The 19,673-nt window shown below is 45.5% G+C and overlaps 1 protein-coding gene across 1 annotated transcript in view; it reads left to right on the top strand.

The window, feature by feature from the left end:
• The first annotated feature begins 529 nt into the window (after positions 1–529).
• The window catches only part of IL2RA (interleukin 2 receptor subunit alpha), a 55,107-nt gene continuing 35,963 nt past the window's right edge, over positions 530–19,673 (top strand). The window contains exon 1 of the mRNA XM_004049027.5: positions 530–809. Within this exon, the coding sequence (XP_004049075.1) occupies positions 746–809 (64 nt within the window). The 5' untranslated portion in view covers positions 530–745. The remainder of the gene's footprint in view (positions 810–19,673) is intronic.

The raw sequence follows: 19,673 nt of genomic DNA, 5'->3' as shown, positions 1-19,673 counted from the left end.
TGGAAGCAAAACACCTTATAAAATGACAATGCACTTTCAGGAGCCCAGGGCACTGTGGTGAAATGATGATGGCTAGTACAGGTTATAAGTCTTGGGGAATTATTTATGAATTCTCAGGATCCTTCAGTTCGCCGCATCCTTCTCCATTATTTGAATATTGGAGGCTGCCTGACCAGAATCTTGGCAGGACTTTGCTCCTTCATCCCAGGTGGTCCCTGCTGACTCCTGAAGACGTTACAGCCCTGGGGGGAGGACTCAGCTTATGAAGTGCTGGGTGAGACCACTGCCAAGAAGTGCTTGCTCACCCTACCTTCAACGGCAGGGGAATCTCCCTCTCCTTTTATGGGCGTAGCTGAAGAAAGGATTCATAAATGAAGTTCAATCCTTCTCATCAACCCCAGCCCACACCTCCAGCAATTGAACTTGAAAAAAAAAAACCTGGTTTGAAAAATTACCGCAAACTATATTGTCATCAAAAAAAAAAAAAAAACACTTCCTATATTTGAGATGAGAGAAGAGAGTGCTAGGCAGTTTCCTGGCTGAACACGCCAGCCCAATACTTAAAGAGAGCAACTCCTGACTCCGATAGAGACTGGATGGACCCACAAGGGTGACAGTCCAGGCGGACCGATCTTCCCATCCCACATCCTCCGGCGCGATGCCAAAAAGAGGCTGACGGCAACTGGGCCTTCTGCAGAGAAAGACCTCCGCTTCACTGCCCCGGCTGGTCCCAAGGGTCAGGAAGATGGATTCATACCTGCTGATGTGGGGACTGCTCACGTTCATCATGGTGCCTGGCTGCCAGGCAGGTAAGGGCCTGTGGGTGCCCCCAGAATTCCAGGAAGGCTGATGGGCATCCCTCTTCCCAGCCACAGAACCAGAGGGAGTCCCCAGGTAGATGGTTCCAAGAAGGGAGTTGAATCTTGGGTTCCACCTCTTGCCTGTGACCCACGGGGACCCCAGTTTATGCCTCACTGTTCCTTGGTCTGTCAAGAGAGCCTGAAATAGCATTAGGTTCTCCTGTCCTTCTCAGTCCTTGACAATTAATTCTGGGAAGAATAGTGTGGCATGATATTTGGGATATTTGGATGTTAACAGGGCCCTGATGGGCAGGTTTCTCAAGAAATTATCTTTTATTCTTCAGTGAATTTCCTTTTATTCTCTGCACTCCCACCCCCCAACTAAGAAGCTATCAGGAAGCTCTTTAAGTTCAGGTTAATTTGCTGGAGACATGAGTACTCATATATCAAACACTGGGAGAATTTAAGATCTCAGAAAAGTTTAGCTTCAAGGATGTATACACTGCTTTTACGTCTTAGGAAGCAACACCTAGGAATTTCCTTACAAGTGCAACTTTACAGAAATTTTTAAAAATATGCATACTCACTTTTAGAACATTACTACTTCTCATAATCCTATGTATATACATGATATGTATGTGTATATGTGTTTATATATGCAAATTTTAAATTTCATTCCTTGTTTCAAATGGATTTTCTCGAAGATTTTTTTTTTTTTTTGACACTGTCTCTGTCAGCCAGACTGGAGTGCAGTGGCGCAATATTGGCTTACTGAAACCTTCGCCTCCCAGGCTTAGCGATCCTCCCACCTCAGCCTCCTGAGTAGCTGGGACTACAGGCACACGCCACCACACCTGGTTAATTTATTTTTTTGTAGAGATGGGGTTTTTGCCGTGTTGCCCAAGCTGGTCTTGAACTCCTGGGCTCAAGTGATCCACTCACCCTGGCCTCCCATACTGCTGGTACTACAGGCATGAACCACCGTGCCTGGCCAATATTTTTTTTTAAAGAAATAAAAAACCACCAACTTCTACCTCAAACCACTCTTCCTAATTGAGTGTGAATTTTCTAATAATGTCTTCACTTTGCTTACTCAGGAAGACAGATAAGAAAGTTTATAGTGTTTTTTGAAAGTCTATAATGGCAACAAGTAGAATGCTAACTGGCTGTAGAAAGAATTTATTAAGAAATGAAACATAATGATGCATTTCAGGAGTCTGCTTGCTTGTTTAGGGGAAGTGCCCAGTCATGCTGGGCTGTGTACTGGCCCAGATGTAGGAGTGTCTTTAAAGAGGGCACTTTATTTACTTATTACATATTTTTTTATTTTTTTTTTTATTTTTTGAGACAGAGTCTCACTCTGTTGCCCAGGCTGGAGTGCAGTGGCGTGATCTCAGTCCACTGCAACCTCCACCTCATGGGCTCAAGTAATTCTCGTGCCTCAGACTCCTGAGTAGCTGGGTTTACAGGTGCGTGCACCACCACGACCAGCTAATTTTTGTATTTTTAGTAGAGATGGGGTTTCACCATATTGGTCAGGCTGGTCTCAAACTCCTGACCTTGTGGTCCACCAGCCATGGCCTCCCAAAGTGCTGGGACTACAGGTGTGAGCCATCGCGCCTGGCCTATGTTTTTTATTTTAATAGGTTTTGGAGGACAGGTGGTGTTTGGTTACATGAATAAGTTCTTTAGTGGTGATTTGTAAGATTTTGGTGCCCCCATCACCTGAGCATGTATGCTGTACCCAGTGTGTAGTCTCTTTTCCCTCACCCACCTCCCACCCTTTCCCCTGAGTCCTCAGAGTCCATCATGCCGTTCTTATAAAGAGGGCATACTTTTAGGAAGGTTTTTCAGTGTGATTTCTACATCCACAGGGTCTTTGCTAACTCAGTCCAAGCCAAGAACAGCAAAATCTTGACAATTAATCATGCTCTGCCTCTGGAAGACACATTTCAAGTAAACTCGTGTTATTTCTAGCCATTGGTGACTTATCCAAGGGTCTGAGTGGTCTTGGTGGGAGCAGGGGAACTAGAGTCCCATAAGGACTCCTTCACGCCATTCTCAACATCTATCCATACCCCATCTGCCCCTCAACACTATAGGAAATACAAAAATGAGGGAGATATAGTCCTGACACTTAAGCAACTTATAACCTGGTGAGGAGGAGAAAAGCATAGATATAAATATAGTAATACCAGTCAGAGTGTGGTAAGATCTACGGAGCATTGGGCTATCAGAGAAGGCTTCATGAGGATGACATGCAAAGGGAGCCCCAAGGGACCAGTAAATTTCCATCAATGAGATTCCAGGGAGAGAGGCCCCAATGAGCCAAAACACAGGAGTGCCTTAGGGAGCAGCAGGTGGTCCGATGTGCTCCTGCCCTGGACAGGGAGGGTGGGGATATGGGGAATTCAAACTGGAAAGTTAGGATGAGGGAAAATGAATCATCTAAGGCATTAGGCATTTTTAGTCTGTATATTGCTGGGCCCTGGGATGTGGTCAGAAAGAGAATTCTCTTAGTGATAACTTCTTAACTTCACCTAGTAGGCAATAAAGAACTACAAGAAAATTTAAAACTACCATTTATAAAGTAACTTCTATGTGCCAGATATGTGTCCTATCGTAATCTTCATAGCCACTTTGCAGTATGGATGTCATGAACCCCTAGATGAAGCAAGAACCCAAAACTCAGACTCACACAGGCAGTGACAGTGCCAGGGTTTGAACCTGGTCTCCCTGGATTGTTCTGTTTCTGTTCATTGCAAACAGGGTCAGAGCTTTATGGAGATGATACTGGCATAGGGTGGAGAGAGATCAGGTGCACAGAGACAGGTCATGAGGCTCTTAAAATAGTCCAATCACAAGGCAAATGAGGACCCAGTGGCCAAAGACAATGACATGGTTCAAGTTTCTGGAATCAACAGGAATTTCCAGGCATCACTCCAGGGTAAGAAACCATCTCATCACAGACTTTTTCTCCAAGAGGAACCTAGTCTTGAAACAAATCAGACTTTTTATTCCTCAGGGTAAGAGTTCTCTAATGAAATCAGACTGTCAACAGATGCAATTTCTAGCTGATTCATAAGGGCAGATTTTCATTCTGAAAATTTCCAAAGCCACCATTTAACATGGCAAGGGTTTATGAGGACATATTAGTCAACTTGAGTGTTTTTAGTCTCTATATTACTGGGCTCTGGGATGTGGTCAGAAAGAGAATTCTCCTGGTATTACCAATATGGCACGTTATTGAAGGCACCTTTCTCAGAACTGTGGAAATTCTGAGAGCTTATATGTCCCTTGATCATCTTTCTTTCATTCTAGGAATTCTGTGATCAAATCTTTATCCTCTAGACTCAAAAATAATTCTTTAAAAAAACAGTGCGGAAACCCATTGAGATAATGTGTTTGTGTAATTATCCATTCTTGTAAAGACAACTGCCCACAATGGAATTTCCCATCTTCACCTTTGTCAGTCAAACACAAAATGTTTAACCCTTCACATTTAATCTTTCAACTTCTTGAGATCCCAAAGTATTATTGCTACTGTTACTTCATTCATCTTCAAGACATGTCTTGAGGCTGTAAGCGCTTTCCTAAACATTGGGAGCTCTTCATAAGACAGTTGCTGCTTTCCTTAAAACAGCATGCCTTAAATAGGCAGTTTGATAAACCACCTGTGCATGTACTTCATTTTAGATGTGAGAATTGAAAAAGAAAAAAATTGACTTCACAATTCTGCACCAAAAGAATGAGTTTCACGAATGCGTCAGTTAGAGGTGCTAATATAGAACGGTTGGTGAGCTCTAAAACTCCACTACTCCACCCCACTCCCCTGATAGAGAAGTATTCCCAGACTGGTTTTTGCCTAAAGCCTTGGGTATTCTGAATACCTCTTTGTGATTTTTTTTTTCTCTTCCTTTTTGAGACAGGGTCTCACTCTGTCACCCAGGCTGGAGTGCAGTGGTGAGATATTGGCTCACTGCAACCTCTGCCTCCCGGGTTCAAGTGATTCTCCTGCCTCAGCCTCCCCAAGCAGCTGGGATTACAGGCATCTGCCACCATGCCTGGCTAATTTTTGTATTTTTAGTAGAGACGGGGTTTCACCAAGTTGGCCAGGCTGGTCTCGAACTCCTGACCTCAGGTGATCTGCCCACCTTGGCCTCCCAAAGCACTGGGATTACAGGCATGAGCCACCGCGCCCAATACTCTTTGTGCCTTTTTTGTTGGAGTCATTCTTCTGCGAGCTATGGATACCATCAAGGCAGGCAGTCCCTCAATGTGGCAGCTGTTCCCACCCTTCCCCGCTCCTCTTCTTGCCCAAGGATGAGCAGAAACTTTACAGAAAAAGAGAGAATTCCCTCAGGAAATGAGGCATGTTGCTTGAGGTCACAGGGAATAGAATTAGCAGGAAAATAAACCTTGCAGGAAGCAGAAAGTGGGCCAAAGCACTGAGGAGAGGACACGGGGAGGGCATGAGTTTTTGACAGATTTCTCTCTGTAAAATGAGGAGGTCACCCAGGGATCTTGAAACTCCCTTCCAGTTCCTTCACTCTATGTCAAGGATTCCAGAAAGGAAATAAAATAAGCTCTGCTTAAAAGGCATTTTCAAGCTGGGGAACTTTGGGATGAAAAAGTTTCCCAAATGAAGACATACTGGCACGGTCAGGGTTGAGCGACTTTTGTGTGTCAATGCACCCAAGCCTGATGTCTCATTGTGGGTTATTTCCAGCTCTGAAGAAGTACTGCCTGGCAGCCAGCATGACCCAATGCTTCTGTAATTGCTGCAGTTGCAGGTGTCAAGGCAAAAACTCCACTCACTCAATTCTCAAAATCTATCCAATATCTCTCATGCCCCTTTTCAATACTACAGGAAATGTAAAAATGAGCGACATAGTCCTGATCCTTAAGAGAGTCATAAGTTGGTGAGGAGGAGAAAGGCATAGATATAGTCATAGTAACACAAGTCATATGTGGTAAGATCTACTGAGCATGGGGCTATCAGAGAAAGCTTCATGAGGGTGACATGGAAAGGGAGCCCTGAGGGACTGGTAAATTTCCATCAATGAGATTCCAGGGAGAGAGGCCCCAAGACACAGGGGCAGCAGGTGGTCCACTGTGCTCCTGCCCTGGACAGGGAGGATGGGGTCCTCTGCTGTTTGTTTGCTTGTGTAGGAATTTTCCCCTCAAACAATGTCCTTGTCTCCCATGGGAGAAGTTTTACATGAGTGGGAACCCGTTTCTCTTCTCTATCCCAGGCCGTTCCCTGAGAGAAGAGAAAGGGGAATCTTTTTTTTTTTTTTTTTTGGACAGTTTCACTCTGTCGCCCAGGCTAGAGCACAGTGGTGCAATCTCAACTCACTGCAACCTTCAGCTCCTGGGTTCAAGTGATTCTCCTGCCTCTGTCTCCTGAGTAGCTGGGATTACAGGTGTATACCACCATGCCTGGCTCATTTTTTGTAATTTTAGTAGAGAGGGGGTTTTTGCTATGTTGCATAGGCTGGTCTTGAACTCCGAGCCTCAAGCCATCCATCTGCATGGGCCTTCCAAAGTGCTGGGATTACAGGCATGAGCCACTGTGCCCAGCTGAAAAGAGAATCTTAATTCAGTTGATTACTTCTAAAAGTTATAAGACCTTCTTCACTGAAAGAGTTCACATAGAAGCTGAACTTGAATCCAGCCCTCTTAAATTTCAGTTCAATATTCCCTGCACATCTGCACATCTTTACATGAATTCTCAGTGATATTCCTTCATCCATCCATTCATGCATGAGGATTACAGAGATAAAGAAGGTTCCAGCTCTTATCCTCTTGTGCTCACAGTTTAACACGGGAGATGAAACTGCTGCTGAATGGCTCCCATTCTGAAGTCAGCCAACAGTGTTTGCCAATAGCCCCCACTGAATACCCCACCATATTCTCAAGTAACTCACTCATTTAGGGGAAAACAATAATATAATTGTCTCCAGAAATTTTAGGTATTCTCCACTCTAAGATTACTCAGTTTTTTGACTGATCTCAAGGCGACTCTGGGGTTTGCTTCTGTCAAAAAGAAAACACAGTTCCCACTGGGAAATGTGTGGAGAGTAATGGTTCAAAACGCCAGCTGTACATTAGTGTATATCCAGGATGCTTTAAAAAGTGATGGCCAAGACTCATAAGATGAATTAAGCGGACTCTCTGGGGAACAGAACCGAACATCACAATACCTTCTCTTCCAGTTCCTTGAATACTTCCAAATCGCACTTAGGATTGAAACTCACCAAATTAGAGAGATGGAATAATGATTTCCATGGTTGGTCTGATTCACTAGGAACAGGTATGCTCAAGCAGTACTTCTCAACCTTTGATGCATTTAGAAATCATCCAGGGATCTTGTCATGGAACAAATTCTGACTCAGGAGGTCAGGGGTTACCGCCTAAGATTCTGGTGCAAACAGATTCCACAGGAGGCCTATGTTGTGGGTGCATGAACCCCATTTTGAGTAACAAGGCTATCAAGTTAGAGAATAAATACGCATTGCTTTTACCCACACAGAACTTGTGACTGAAATGAGAAAATAGGCTGAATGTGATAGCTCATGCCTGTAATACCTGCACTTTGGGAGGCCAAGGCAGGAGGATCACATGAGCCCAGGAGTTCAAAACCAGCCTGGGCAACATAGTGAGACTCTGCCTCTTAAAAAAAAATTAGAAAAAGGGAAAACCAATCTGGGAAAGATCAAATATTGATCAAATATTGCAAATAATGCCATAAATTATCAGAATAGGGAGAGTAACATGCTACCTGGAGAACTAGAAAAAAAATTCTCAGAGAAGGTGGCCCTGGGACCTCCTGGCTCTGAATGGTGGTTCTGAATATCAGGAGAGGGGCTGGAGAATGGTGTTTTCTAGTGATGTTGCTGGAGTCGTATACATGGACCGTGTTCCATGAGTAGTGAGCTGACCAATTAGAGAGATGAGGCGTTTGCCAGGACAACTACGTAATGAGCCATATTTCAACATACATGCAGTTTTGTGTGTGTGTGCCAAGCACATGAGTCTCAGATTCTCGGACAAAAACGAATACTTCTGCTCAGACAGACAGCATGTGAGCGCTTCTCCCCCAGCTTCAACCCTGCAGTGTCTACAGGTGTCACTGGTCCCCGGTAGACGTCCTCGGTTCAATGGGTCACTGATCACTTATCACCAGCACCACATGACCCTGGATGGCAGCCAAAGAGTTCCTGGGTCTTGTTTCCCTACCTCCACATTTTTTTCCTGACCCAGCCCGAGCCACGTGCACACCATAGGGCTGGAGTCCCAGTGCTTTTGTCCTGACAGCCCATTCTCCCACTCCCACACCCAACCAGTTCCCCGGGGGTTTTTGACCAGCAGCTCCGCCTGCAGCCCTCGACCCAGATCCAGGCATCCTGCTTAAGGAGGGGTTCAGGTGGCAGGAAACTCCAGGGCAACAAAGTGTGGGTGGCATGGGTGGGGTTGACCGGAAGGTCACTGTGCTGGGAGGAAGAGGAACGGGAGGAGGGAAGGCAAGATACGGATCAGGAGTATTGACATCCTGTGCCAGTAGAGGGGACTGCCCCATGGTGGAAGGTGTGGCCGGACGAGCTCGCTGGCCCATGTCCCCCCGTTTCCCAGGCTTTTTCCTCCCACGCTGTATGCAGTGCAAGAACAAACTGGTGCAATTGGACTAGCAGCAATTGAGTCCTTTTACCCAAAAGAAGAAGAAAGAGCAATGTTTCAAAAGAATAAAAAGGAAGCTGCAGCCGGGCGCAGTGGCTCATTCCTGTAATCCCAGCACTTTGGGGGGCCAAGAGGGGAGGATCCCTGGAGCCCAGGAGTTCGAGACCAGCCTGGGCAACATAGTGAGACCCCACCTCTATTTTTTAAAATGATAATTAATTTTAAATAAGGAAGTTTGTGAAAGCCATTGGTTTCTTTATTCTAAAGAGCATGGAAAATAGGACAGTCTCCAACAGGCCCTGATTTCCTTTGGTAAGAAAATGAGCAAAGCTATAGACCAGGAAACATGACTGGTTAAAGCCGGCCCATGCACCAACTCCGATACTGATAGTTATGTTTCCTTTCGTTCTTATTTGCTTCAAGCTTTGTTCCAGAAAACATTTGAACACTAGCTAGAACCACCACAGTGAATATCCATTGCCTAAATGCTATCTTTCAGGTATTATATTCAGACATAGTATTACTTTGGTTAATTCTCAAAATAAAGTAGGTCATATGATTATCCCCGTTTTATGCCTGGTGAACTGTGGTTAAATGGGCTTACAGAGATTAAATGGGTTGCCTGATGTAGCCCAACGAGGAAGGGGCTAGGATAGGAAGCAGGCGCTCTCATTCCAGAACCTGCCTTTTTCCCTCCTGTCTAAACTGCTGCTAAAGGTCAAAGACGAAGGTGCCATGTGAGCAGGGAAATTATTTTTGTTTTTTACAAAGGTGAAGTAATAGGCTGTAAGTAATGCCCACTGCTCCTTCAGCCCCAGGTACATGCAGTGAGGCGGTACCCACAGAGCCGCGTGGCACTCCTCAACCTGCTAGAGCAGCCGGCCTCCTTCAGGATGGCTTAAGGACCACCTGGTCCTTGGGGTCTGGGTTCTCCGGGTCCTGCTGTTCCCTGCAGCCTTCCTTCTACCCCTAGAGCAGCTTGGGGCATCTTTAGAGAAAGCGGCAGTGTCGCACCTGCCCCAGCAGCCACAAAACAGAGGAAATTCTGAGCACCTCCGGGCGTGAGTCACCACACCACATTCAGGAATTGCCACCTCTGCCCACAGAATCACCCACTCTTTTCTGTTTGGGACCAAAATAGATACCTCCTTCAGAAGCCGCTGCTTTCTGTACTCTCAGCAATAAAAAAACAAAGGCAAGGATAGGTGTGTGCCTCTGAGGCGTGAGGGGGGCGCGTTTTCTCCCCTGGGAAGGTTTTCAGAGAGAAGTTGTTGCTACAGCAGTATGGGAAGCTGATGGGTTGAGGGTACAGGAGGAAGAGGGAAAGTCAGGGAGATTGGAGACAACCTCTTGTGTGGTAGGACTTCTGGCTATTGGTTTGTTCATTCCTTTGTTCATTCATTCATTCAGCAAATGTTCATTGAGGAACTGCTATGTGTCAGGCACAGGGTTTGAGACACAGAGATGAATAAGAGCCCATCCTTGACCTCTGCACAGACAGTTATGACACAGGCTAAGTGCTGAGATACAAGTTTAAAGAAGGAGTCGATGGAACACACAGATCGATGTTCATCACCCCTGCAAAAACCCCCAGCACAGCTCACGTCAGGGACTGCCTCATTCACATCATGTTAGATGTGACAGAGAGGACAGCAGAGAGCGTTGTTTTGTCATCAACTACTAAAATTATTAAAATCAAACACCACTAATTTTGAACTTCAGGTAGACAGAGGATGTAGAGTTTTCCTTTGCTCAAGAAATTCCTTTACAGAGAAAATGGGAACATTTCAAGTGGGAGTATTTCAATTCCTTTAATAACAACCTGTTTTCTAGCTCCCACATTCCCCAAGTATTCTAGAAGCACCTTTCATAATGGACAGCTCTGACCAACTGCCCCACACACATGCATGTGAACCGTTCTCCAATCCTAAAAGTCTGTGACTTCTCCAAGGAAGGGAGGAAGGAATTGTATTAGTCCAGTTTACATTATTATATACTTTGTAGCAAAGCAGCAATGTTTCTTTAAAAAATTCTATAAATAAATAAATATATATATATATATATATATAATATGTATATTCATATATAGCTGGGCATGATGGCTCACGTCTGTAATCCCAGCACTTTGGGAGGCTGAGGCGGGCAGATCACCTGAGGTCAGGAGTTCTAGACCAGCTGACCAACATGGTGAAACCCCGTCTCTACTAAAAATACAAAAGTTAGCCAGGTGTGATGGCACATGCCTGTAATCCCAGCTACTCAGGGAGGCTGAGGCAGGAGAATCCCCTGAACCTGGAGGCTGAGGTTGCAGTGAGCTGAGATCGAGCCACTGCACTCCAGCCTGGGTGACAGAGGGAAACTCCGTCTCAAAAAAAAAAGAAAAAAAAATATATATATATATATATTTGTGTGTATTTTCTCCTCATGAAATGAGCCCCTTGAAGCAAATCGGCCCATCTTTTCAGAGAAAGATCAGTTTATTACGTTACCAAGTAAAGGGCAAAGGAATCATTTCTAAAAGTTTCGTTTGAAGTCCCCGGAGTTAAAGTTGACGTCAGCCTCTTCCTGCCCTGGTGCCCCGAGAGTTTCCCGGGAGTTTTGGGGATGACACCCGGCTGCATGCGTGACATCTCACTGGCTGGGGGCAGGCCTGGTGGCTTCCCCGACAATGAAACCAGGCAGAGCCTGCAACCCAGCTGAGCACCAGTGTGGTCTCTGCTTCCGGTCCTTGTGGTAGCACCTCTGTTTACAGCCTGATTTAGAACAAAAAGAACTTTTGTAAAGGAGAAAACTCCTTATATTAAATGGAAAGCAAAACAAACAATTACCAAAAAAAAAAAAAAGTTGGAGGGGTGTTTCAGAATAAAAGGGCCGTCTCTCCAGACATCTTTCTGACGCCCAGGTGGCGCTGAGACCGCAGGGCGAGCCTTTTGGCTGGAGATGTTGATCCCTGGTTTACTGCACTTCGGGCTTTCACTACCTTTCACCCACCGGACCATCAGTTTCACTTTCCCTCTCCCAGCGTCTCTCAAGCTCTGCTTCTCTGGCCCCGTTTTCAATCTAGTGCAAGAGGACCTGTAGCCAGGGCACCCGTCCTCCTCCTCCTCGTCCTGCACTGGGATCCCAGCTCTGAGCACTCCCGGGCCAGGGAGGCCTTGCTGCGTGCTCTGCTTCTGTGATCTTACAGATTCCTCACGGCCACCATAGGAGATGGGGACTGTTAGCACTATTCCCCCACCCCAACCCCCTTTTTTTTGAGACAGAGTCTCACTCTGTTGCCCAGGCTGGAGTGCAGTGGTATGATCTCGGCTCACTGCAACCTCTGCCTCCCGGGTTCAAGAGATTCTCATGCCTCAGCCTCCCCAGTAGCTGGGATTACAGGCACGCCCCATCGCCATGCCTGACTAATTTTTGTATTTTTAGTAGAGACAGGGTTTCACCATGTTGGCCAGGCTGGTCTCAAACTCCTGACCTCAATTGATCCACCAGTCTCAGCCTCCCAAAGTGCTGGGATTACAGGCTTGAGCCACCACGCCCTGCCACCATTCCTATTTTACAGATGAGGAAACTGAGACCATGAGGCAGTAATTCACTCTCCCAAGAAAGCAAGGAGCCAGTAGATCTGAGCAGAACCCATGCGTTCAGGCCGACACAGGAAGCAAGCTGTCAACAGGCACCGTTCATCTCCTGGGCTTCCTAGGCAGGCCCTGAAGCTCTGGTTTTCAGTCACCCTGTTATTCATCCCCAAGTTAATCTCCCCCGAAAGCACCTGTCATGATGCCCTTTCCGCTGCAAGAGCTCCAGTCATTTCCATCGCCTCAGGGGCACTTTGCTACCTCCTCTGCCTGGCACACTACATGCTCCCCAGCCAAGACTGTTCCCTCAGCACATAGCACGTCTTGGCCAGCAGGTCTTCTCCTGTCCTTCAAAGGGAACCTCCTCATTTGTGATTTCAAAGCTGGACTCCCGGGAACACCCTCCTCCCTTACTGGAACAATCTTCCCCATCTTGTCTGCCTACCGGAATTTTTCCCAACCAGAAAAGCGTCTTGAGAGAATGGAAAAGTCTTATGAATTTGGAAAGTTGACAGCTTGAATTCAAATCCTAGCTTGAACTTGTGAATTTCTACTTTCCTTTATGAAAACCTTTGCATGCCATTCCGTGCAGGCACTAGCAAGGTGGTGGGAGGGAGATGGATACAGTAGAGTGAGTGCCGCGTAAAGAAAAGGGAGCAAAGTCTGGGACTGCAGAGAAATGCCACAAAGCACAGACAGAAGAGTCCTGGAGGCTTCCCAGAGAAAGATGATAGCCAATGGGAGACCTCCAGGGAAGGCAGGAGTTAAGAAGGTAGAAATGCATTAGGGAAGTGTGGCATGAGCATGATGGTCAATTTCAATGTGTCAACTTGCCTGGGCTGAGGGATGCCCAGATAGCTGGCTAAACATTCTCTCTGGGGGTGTCTGTGAGGGTATTTCCAGGAGACACTAGCATTTGAATTGAATAGACTGGGTAAATTTCTTGTTGGTAGACTGAGTAAAGAAAATCACCCTCACCAGTGTGGTGGGGATCATCCAACCATAGAGGACCAGAATAGAACAAGAAGGCAGAGGAAGGTTGCATTCTCTCTGTTCAAGCTGGGACATCCGTCTTCTGCTCTTGGACATTTGCACTCCTGGTTCTCCAGCTTTTGGACTCTGGGACTTACAGCAGGGCCCCTCTGCTCCTCAGGCCTTCAGTCTTAGACTGAGCCACACCACCAGCTTTCCTAGTTATCCAGCTCCAGCTGGCATATTGTGGGACTTCTCAGCCTCCATAATTGAGTGAGCCAATTCCCATTATAAATATTCTCTTATTTATCTACATACATCCTATTGGTTTTGTTTCTCTGGAGAAATTCTGTTTCTCTGAATAATACAATGACCAAGGCCCAAGACAAAACACATGGTGAGCTACAAGAGCCACGCACAGTCCCGCAAGGCAGGAGAGCTCAGGCACATAGTGGAAGCAGAGATTTTGAAGCTGGGCATGAGCTGTGTCTTGGAGCCTCCCCATGTCACTGGGCTTAAACTGTGTCCTGGAAGGAACAGAACATCCCAGAGGGGTCTCAGTCAGGGCATGGCTTGTACTTTGGAGAGACAGCATTGGGTTTATGTGAAGAATGAAGGAAGAAGAGAAAGCACTGGGTTTATGTGAAGAATGAAGGGAAGCAGAAAGCAAACCCATAGGGCATTGAGTAACCTCCATGGAAGTCCATGAGGGCAGGTTTTTAACCTCAGTGGGCCTCAGCTTCTGTTTGTATAAAATGGGAATAACACAGACCCTGCCGGGTGCTGTAAGGCTACATAAGCTAGCCTGCCTAGAGTGACCAGAGCACACAGTAGGTGCTCACTAAATGTGACTTGCTGGGCTTCTAGTCTGCATGACCAAAGGCCCTTCCCTCGACCCTTTCTGTGTGGATGCCTCACAGGCTGCTCAGTCTACACATCCAGAACTGTCCTCCCTCCCCGGAACCTACTCTTTCTCCTCTCTTTGCTATCTCAATGAATGGCACCCCATCCTCCCCATCGCCTAGGAAATCTGGGCAAAATCCTCATTTCTTCCTTTCTGTCCTCCATGCACCTAATAATCCAGCCTCAATTTTTGGCAATTCCAACTTCTAAAATCTCTTAACGCCAGCAACCCCTCTTTTTGCTTACTTATCACCACCCACCCCAGGACTCCCATGACAGCCTTCCTGTGATGCATGACAGGCACATGACAAGGGCAGTTGAGGGTCAGGGGCCACAGGAGCAGGATGCAGCCAGCACATGAGGGAGGATAGGCGGGAGGACAGGCAGACACTCGTGCGTAAGAGCACGCACTTGTCAGGCTGCCTGGGTCCAAGTCCTAGCTCCACCACTGAGGGGCTGTGTGTCTCTGGGCAAGTCACTGGGCCTCTCTGTGCCTTAGTTCCTGCCTCTAGAGAACGGAGATGAGAAGAACACATCATCTCATAATTAATTATTGCATAAGTACTAATTTTAATTATATTGACTATTATACTCTATTAGTGTATGATGTCTTTTATTATATATATTTATCATATAATATACTAATTATATTAATGAGTATACTATAGTATTTTATATAACATACCTTAATTGCTTATTATGTATCTGTATAATTATTTTATTATCATATAAGATAATTTCATAAGCTAAGATGGTATTTTATATGTTTCATTTATTATATATTTGTATTATATATACTTTATTGTATTTGAATTGTGATGTCTAATAAAATAATAGATATGTTAATTATCCTTCATATTCATAATAAGCTCCTTCATTGGTGTCTGGGAAGCCGAGAACGTTTGTGCGTGTGAGCTCTCCTGTGTGTTCGGCATGCAGTGTGTCGCGTCTCAGCTGACGTGATTGCTGTTTTTGGTGGCCCAGAGGCACAGGGTGCAGGATGCAGTTTGCATGCTACAGGCAGGAAGAGCTTTGGAGCAGGCTGACTCCTGAGCTCTCCTCTGGTGCCGTGGCTTCTGAGGCCCCCAGGTGACAACCAGCATTTGCCATCCTAGTGTTTCCTCTATGTTCATCCCGCGTTCTGAGTGTGGCACAGGCCACACTCCTGACCCCACCAGCATCAGGTGCTGTGCACATGGTATGAGGTCGGGATGGAATGCTGTTGGCATGGGGGTTGTTCCTTGGGCTAGCTGTGTCCACATGGTCTGATTAACCCCTTCTGCACATCAGCAAGGGTTCAGCACCTCCTCAGGGTTAGGGCATGCGCAGGGCATGCGCAGGGCATGCAGGGATTTGAGGGTCCTTGGACAATGCATGTTCTCCATGCAAGCATGCAGAGACATGGAGAGGGTCTTTGTCCCTTTCAGTCCTAACATTCTGTGGCTTCATAACTACTTGTCCCACACCCGAGTAAAAAGCAGGATCTTCTCAGCACTGTGCTGAGGAAGTCTTTAAACCTTCCAATACAACATGGGATCCCCACCTGCATCTTAAGTTCCCATGTCCTTAGGAAACGTGGCCACCTTGGAATTCAGCTCTCCAAGAAGCCCAGTGTGAATGCCCATTGCAGGAGCATCTGAGCTCACCCCCACTAACGCTGAGGTATCTGTTGAAAAGAATAGAACCCACCCACTGAAACTATCAGAGATCAAATGTTGTGTGTTGACTAAGAATTTGCATTAAGGCAGGGATAGTTGAGCACCAACGCTTTAAAGGAACTCTGGAGAAATGCAAGCCTGTACTTCCTCTCAGCATGGCTGCAGAAGAGGGCCGGGTCAGCAGACAGGCATTTTGACCCACTCACAGATGAATACAAAGACTAAACTCAGCAAAAGCCTTGAGGTTGCATTTATGTGTCTGAGACCAGTCCCTGGAGCACAGGCATGGGCTTTCGGTACCACGTAACCTACAACCGTAAGCTCTCTGCTCTATGCTGTCCACTCCATCAATCCCACAGTGCCTGAAATGTCATTGTCTTACCCGATGTCTGGGGTAGCATCTGTGAACACATGGATTTGATACTTTTATGATGCTGTTTGTCTCTACTGAACCCTTCTTAAGCAAAATCACAGTAGACTAGCAGATCATGGTAGTATCTGAAAGCCCCAGGACCCCAGAACCTCAATCAGTGCTCCCCACTTCCCATGGTTTTCTCCCTGTGTTTCCACATTTGGATTGTCATTGTCTGTGAAAAGGCATGATCCCTGTCAACAACACACAGTGTATGCAATGTGTGTCTTGTGTAAAACGGAGTGTGAATTCTTGAGAGCAGGAAGGAAAAGGGGTACAAGAGGCCCCCCTGGGAGATGGGTGAGGAGCAGGGCAGAGTGAGCCTGGCTGCTGGGAACCCCTGAGGAGAGCTCTGGAGAGGGTTCTGGACACGTGGGCTTGGTCTGCCTGACAATTAGGATTTGTGTCAACAGGACCGGCCCTCACCTGACACCAACTGGGCTGAGGTTCCCAGGAGAAACACTTAGCATCATGACTTCGGAGGTTGCCATCATTTTTGATGACTTTTTCTTTTTCCTTCTTTTCTGTTTCCCTCTTGTCAAGTTTCTACCTGTAAGTAAGTTATACTTACTTATTCTGTGTTTCTTTACAGTCTCAGGGGAAATTCCGTTGAGCTGAAAATTTCCTCAGCTCCTCGCTCCAGTTTCTCAGAAGAGTCTCTCTCCTTGCAGAAAAGACTGTGGGTGGGAGTCACCAATTTAGCATATTTCTACTAAAAATATGACTCCATCCCAAGAAATTGGTTTTAAAGATTTGAGGAAAAACTGCTTTTAGATTTCAGAGAAAGAAAAAGAGTGTGTTTCTACTTCCCCCTTTTAAATCTGATAACTTTTATTTTAATCAGGTTGACATTCTGTGGTGAGCTTGTGGTTAACTCTTTCATGCCCGGAAGCCTGTTGTCGACCGAGAAGACTCCCAGGATTAGAACACAACCAGCGCCCAACATTTCATTTGCAGAAGCATTTGAGGTCCCAAAATGTGATGGTTTAGTGGCAGCTGCTTGTAGGGGTATTTTTGGTTCCCTGCTTCTTTTTTCCCTTCTAAGTAAAGAGAAAATAACTAGATCTCTCCACCCCACCACCCCATCATTTCGTTGTTGTTTAACAAGTGTTGAGTAAGGCACAGTTGTTCTCCAAAAGGGTCTTACCCTGTGAGTTACTCATTTTAGGGTTGCGGAAACTCTGACTATTTGACCCAGTCAACCAGGCCTCAGAAACTGTGGGCCAGATAACAAATAACTCATGGTGCTTCTGTGCTAATTACTGCAGAGATGTGTCCAAGTGCTCGGAGATCTCATCCTTGAAGCAAAGGTCTCCTCCTTGAACCACACCGCCTTCTTCTCCTTTCCCGAGGGAATCAGGCAACTTTTCTTTGATGACAGCAACTTCCTTAAATCCCCCAAGCCCTGAGACAGGCACTTTACTTCTCCCACATTTCCTTCAACATTTGTGCTTGCTGAATGAAACAAGGAAGGTGAATGTTTGCTTGAATGAACCAATCAATGGGCAACAGCACCAATGCTAATGCTAATACACTCAAGTACTCATTCAGAACCTACCATGGCCCAAGACTTGTGCTCTGCTCTTGGGTGCTGATCCAGCAAAGAGTGGGTGGAGGGGGAGTGGGAGGTGAAGTCCCTATACCACCACTTATATTTTGCACTGTCTTATTTTTTCCTCTGGTCACATGCATACATAAATTTTATATCTCTGTAATTATGCCATTTAAAAATCCTCCTACTGAAGTAGAAGTTGGGACTCAACCCCCGAGGCAGGGCTCAGACACCGGACAAAATTGAGGACTAGCAAAAACAGGATTGGGGCAGAAGCAGCTTTCCATAAGACATGCTCATAAGTGTGCCATGTCAGTTTACCATTGCCATGGCAACACCCAGGCGTTCCTGCTCCTTTCCATAGCAGTGACCGGACGACCCAAAAGTTACTACCCCTTCCCTAGAAATTTCTGCAAACTGCCCCTTAAACTGCATGTAATTAAAAGCAGATATAAATATGAATGCAAAACTGCCCTGACCTACTACTCTCTGCCTATGTGGTCGCCCTGCTCTACAGAAGCAGTCACGGAGCTGTAGCACAGCCGGAACTATAACATTGCCACTTCAATAAAGCTGTTTTCTTTTATTCTACCACTGGCTTGCCCCTGAATTCCTTCCTGGGCAAAGCCAAGAACCCTTGCAGGCTAAGCCCCACCTCGGGGCTCGCTTGTCCTGCATCACTACCACCTTCTCTAGGAAGATGCTCTAGGCTTAATCATTGTGTTGAATTCCGCTGCTGAGGACTGAGAGGTGATTTGGATGATTGACTTCATAAATAAAATTGGGAGTTAGACTTTCCCGCTGTGGACTTGCCACTGAGTTGGGGGAGAGGGGGTTTCTTGCTCTGATAAAGTTCCACATCCACAGACAGAAGGAAAAGGCCCTGAACTATTCACTTCCTTTGGAAGAAGCTTTGGTAAAGAATTAACATTTGGGAGGTTGTCAAGAAAAACCTATTTGTTCTATAAATATTTAAAAATTATTAAAATTTCAACCAATACAGAAAAACACAAAGATTAATATAACCAACATGTGCCCACCATCAGGATTCAGTAAATGTTTACAGTTTACCTTGGTTTTTTCATGTCCTTTTTGTTTATTTTAAATACATGCTCTTGTCGTGCGTGATGGCTGATGCCTGTAATCCCAGCACCTTGGGAGGCTGAGGCAGGTAGATCACCTGAGGTCAGGAGTTCAAGACTAGCCTGGCCAACATGGTGAAACCCCATTTCTACTAAAAATACAAAAATTAGCCTGACGTGATGCAGGCGCCTGTAATCCCAGCTTCTTGCGGGGCTGAGGCAGGAGAATCACTTAAACCTTGGAGGCAGAGGTTGCAGTGAGCCCAGATCTCACCATTGCACTGCAGCCTGGGTGACAGAGCAAGACTCCATCTCAAAAAACAAAACAAACACAAACAAAAACAAATAAATACATGCTGTAGATACAGTGGAGCTCCCTCTCTGTCCAACCCAATCTCATTCTTCCCCTCCAGTAATTGCTCTCTTGAATCTGGGCTGTATCTCATGATGCAATATACACTACTGGTTTGTTTTTTATTTTATACATAAATGCATAATATACTGTTTCTATTTGCAACTTTGCTTTTTTCACTCAGCAGTGTTTCTGAGATTCATTTTTGATGTTTATTCTTTTTAACAACTGTACATTATTACACTGTATAATAATACAGAGTTCTTGATAATGCCAAGTTTATTAATCTAACCTTCTTTTGATGGACAATTAGATTGTATCTGATTTTTCCCTATTACAAGCAATGCTCTAATAAACAGCCTTGAATGTGTGCACATATGCAAGAATTTCTCTAGGAATATACCTAGAAGTGAGATCACTGATCCTAGAACATGGACAGCTTCAATTTTACTGCTGTATTTAAAATGTTCTCTTTGAAATCGCTATGCTAATTTATAATCCTCATTAGCAATTTATGAAATTTCCCGAATTCCTCACATATTCCTCATCATCACTTACCATTGGGAAATTTTAACATTTTTTGCCAATCTGATAATATAAAATAAAATCTCATTACTATCTTAAGTTTCACTGATACCTGGTGATATTGAGCATGCTTCCACATGTTTTTTTAGTCATCTCTGTGGC

Source organism: Gorilla gorilla, chromosome 8 (assembly GCF_029281585.2).
Source record: "Gorilla gorilla gorilla isolate KB3781 chromosome 8, NHGRI_mGorGor1-v2.1_pri, whole genome shotgun sequence".
In the NCBI taxonomy this organism is placed as follows: Eukaryota; Metazoa; Chordata; class Mammalia; order Primates; family Hominidae; genus Gorilla; species Gorilla gorilla.
Note: the sequence above shows the minus strand (reverse complement) of the source record. Positions and strands in the feature narration are given on the sequence as shown.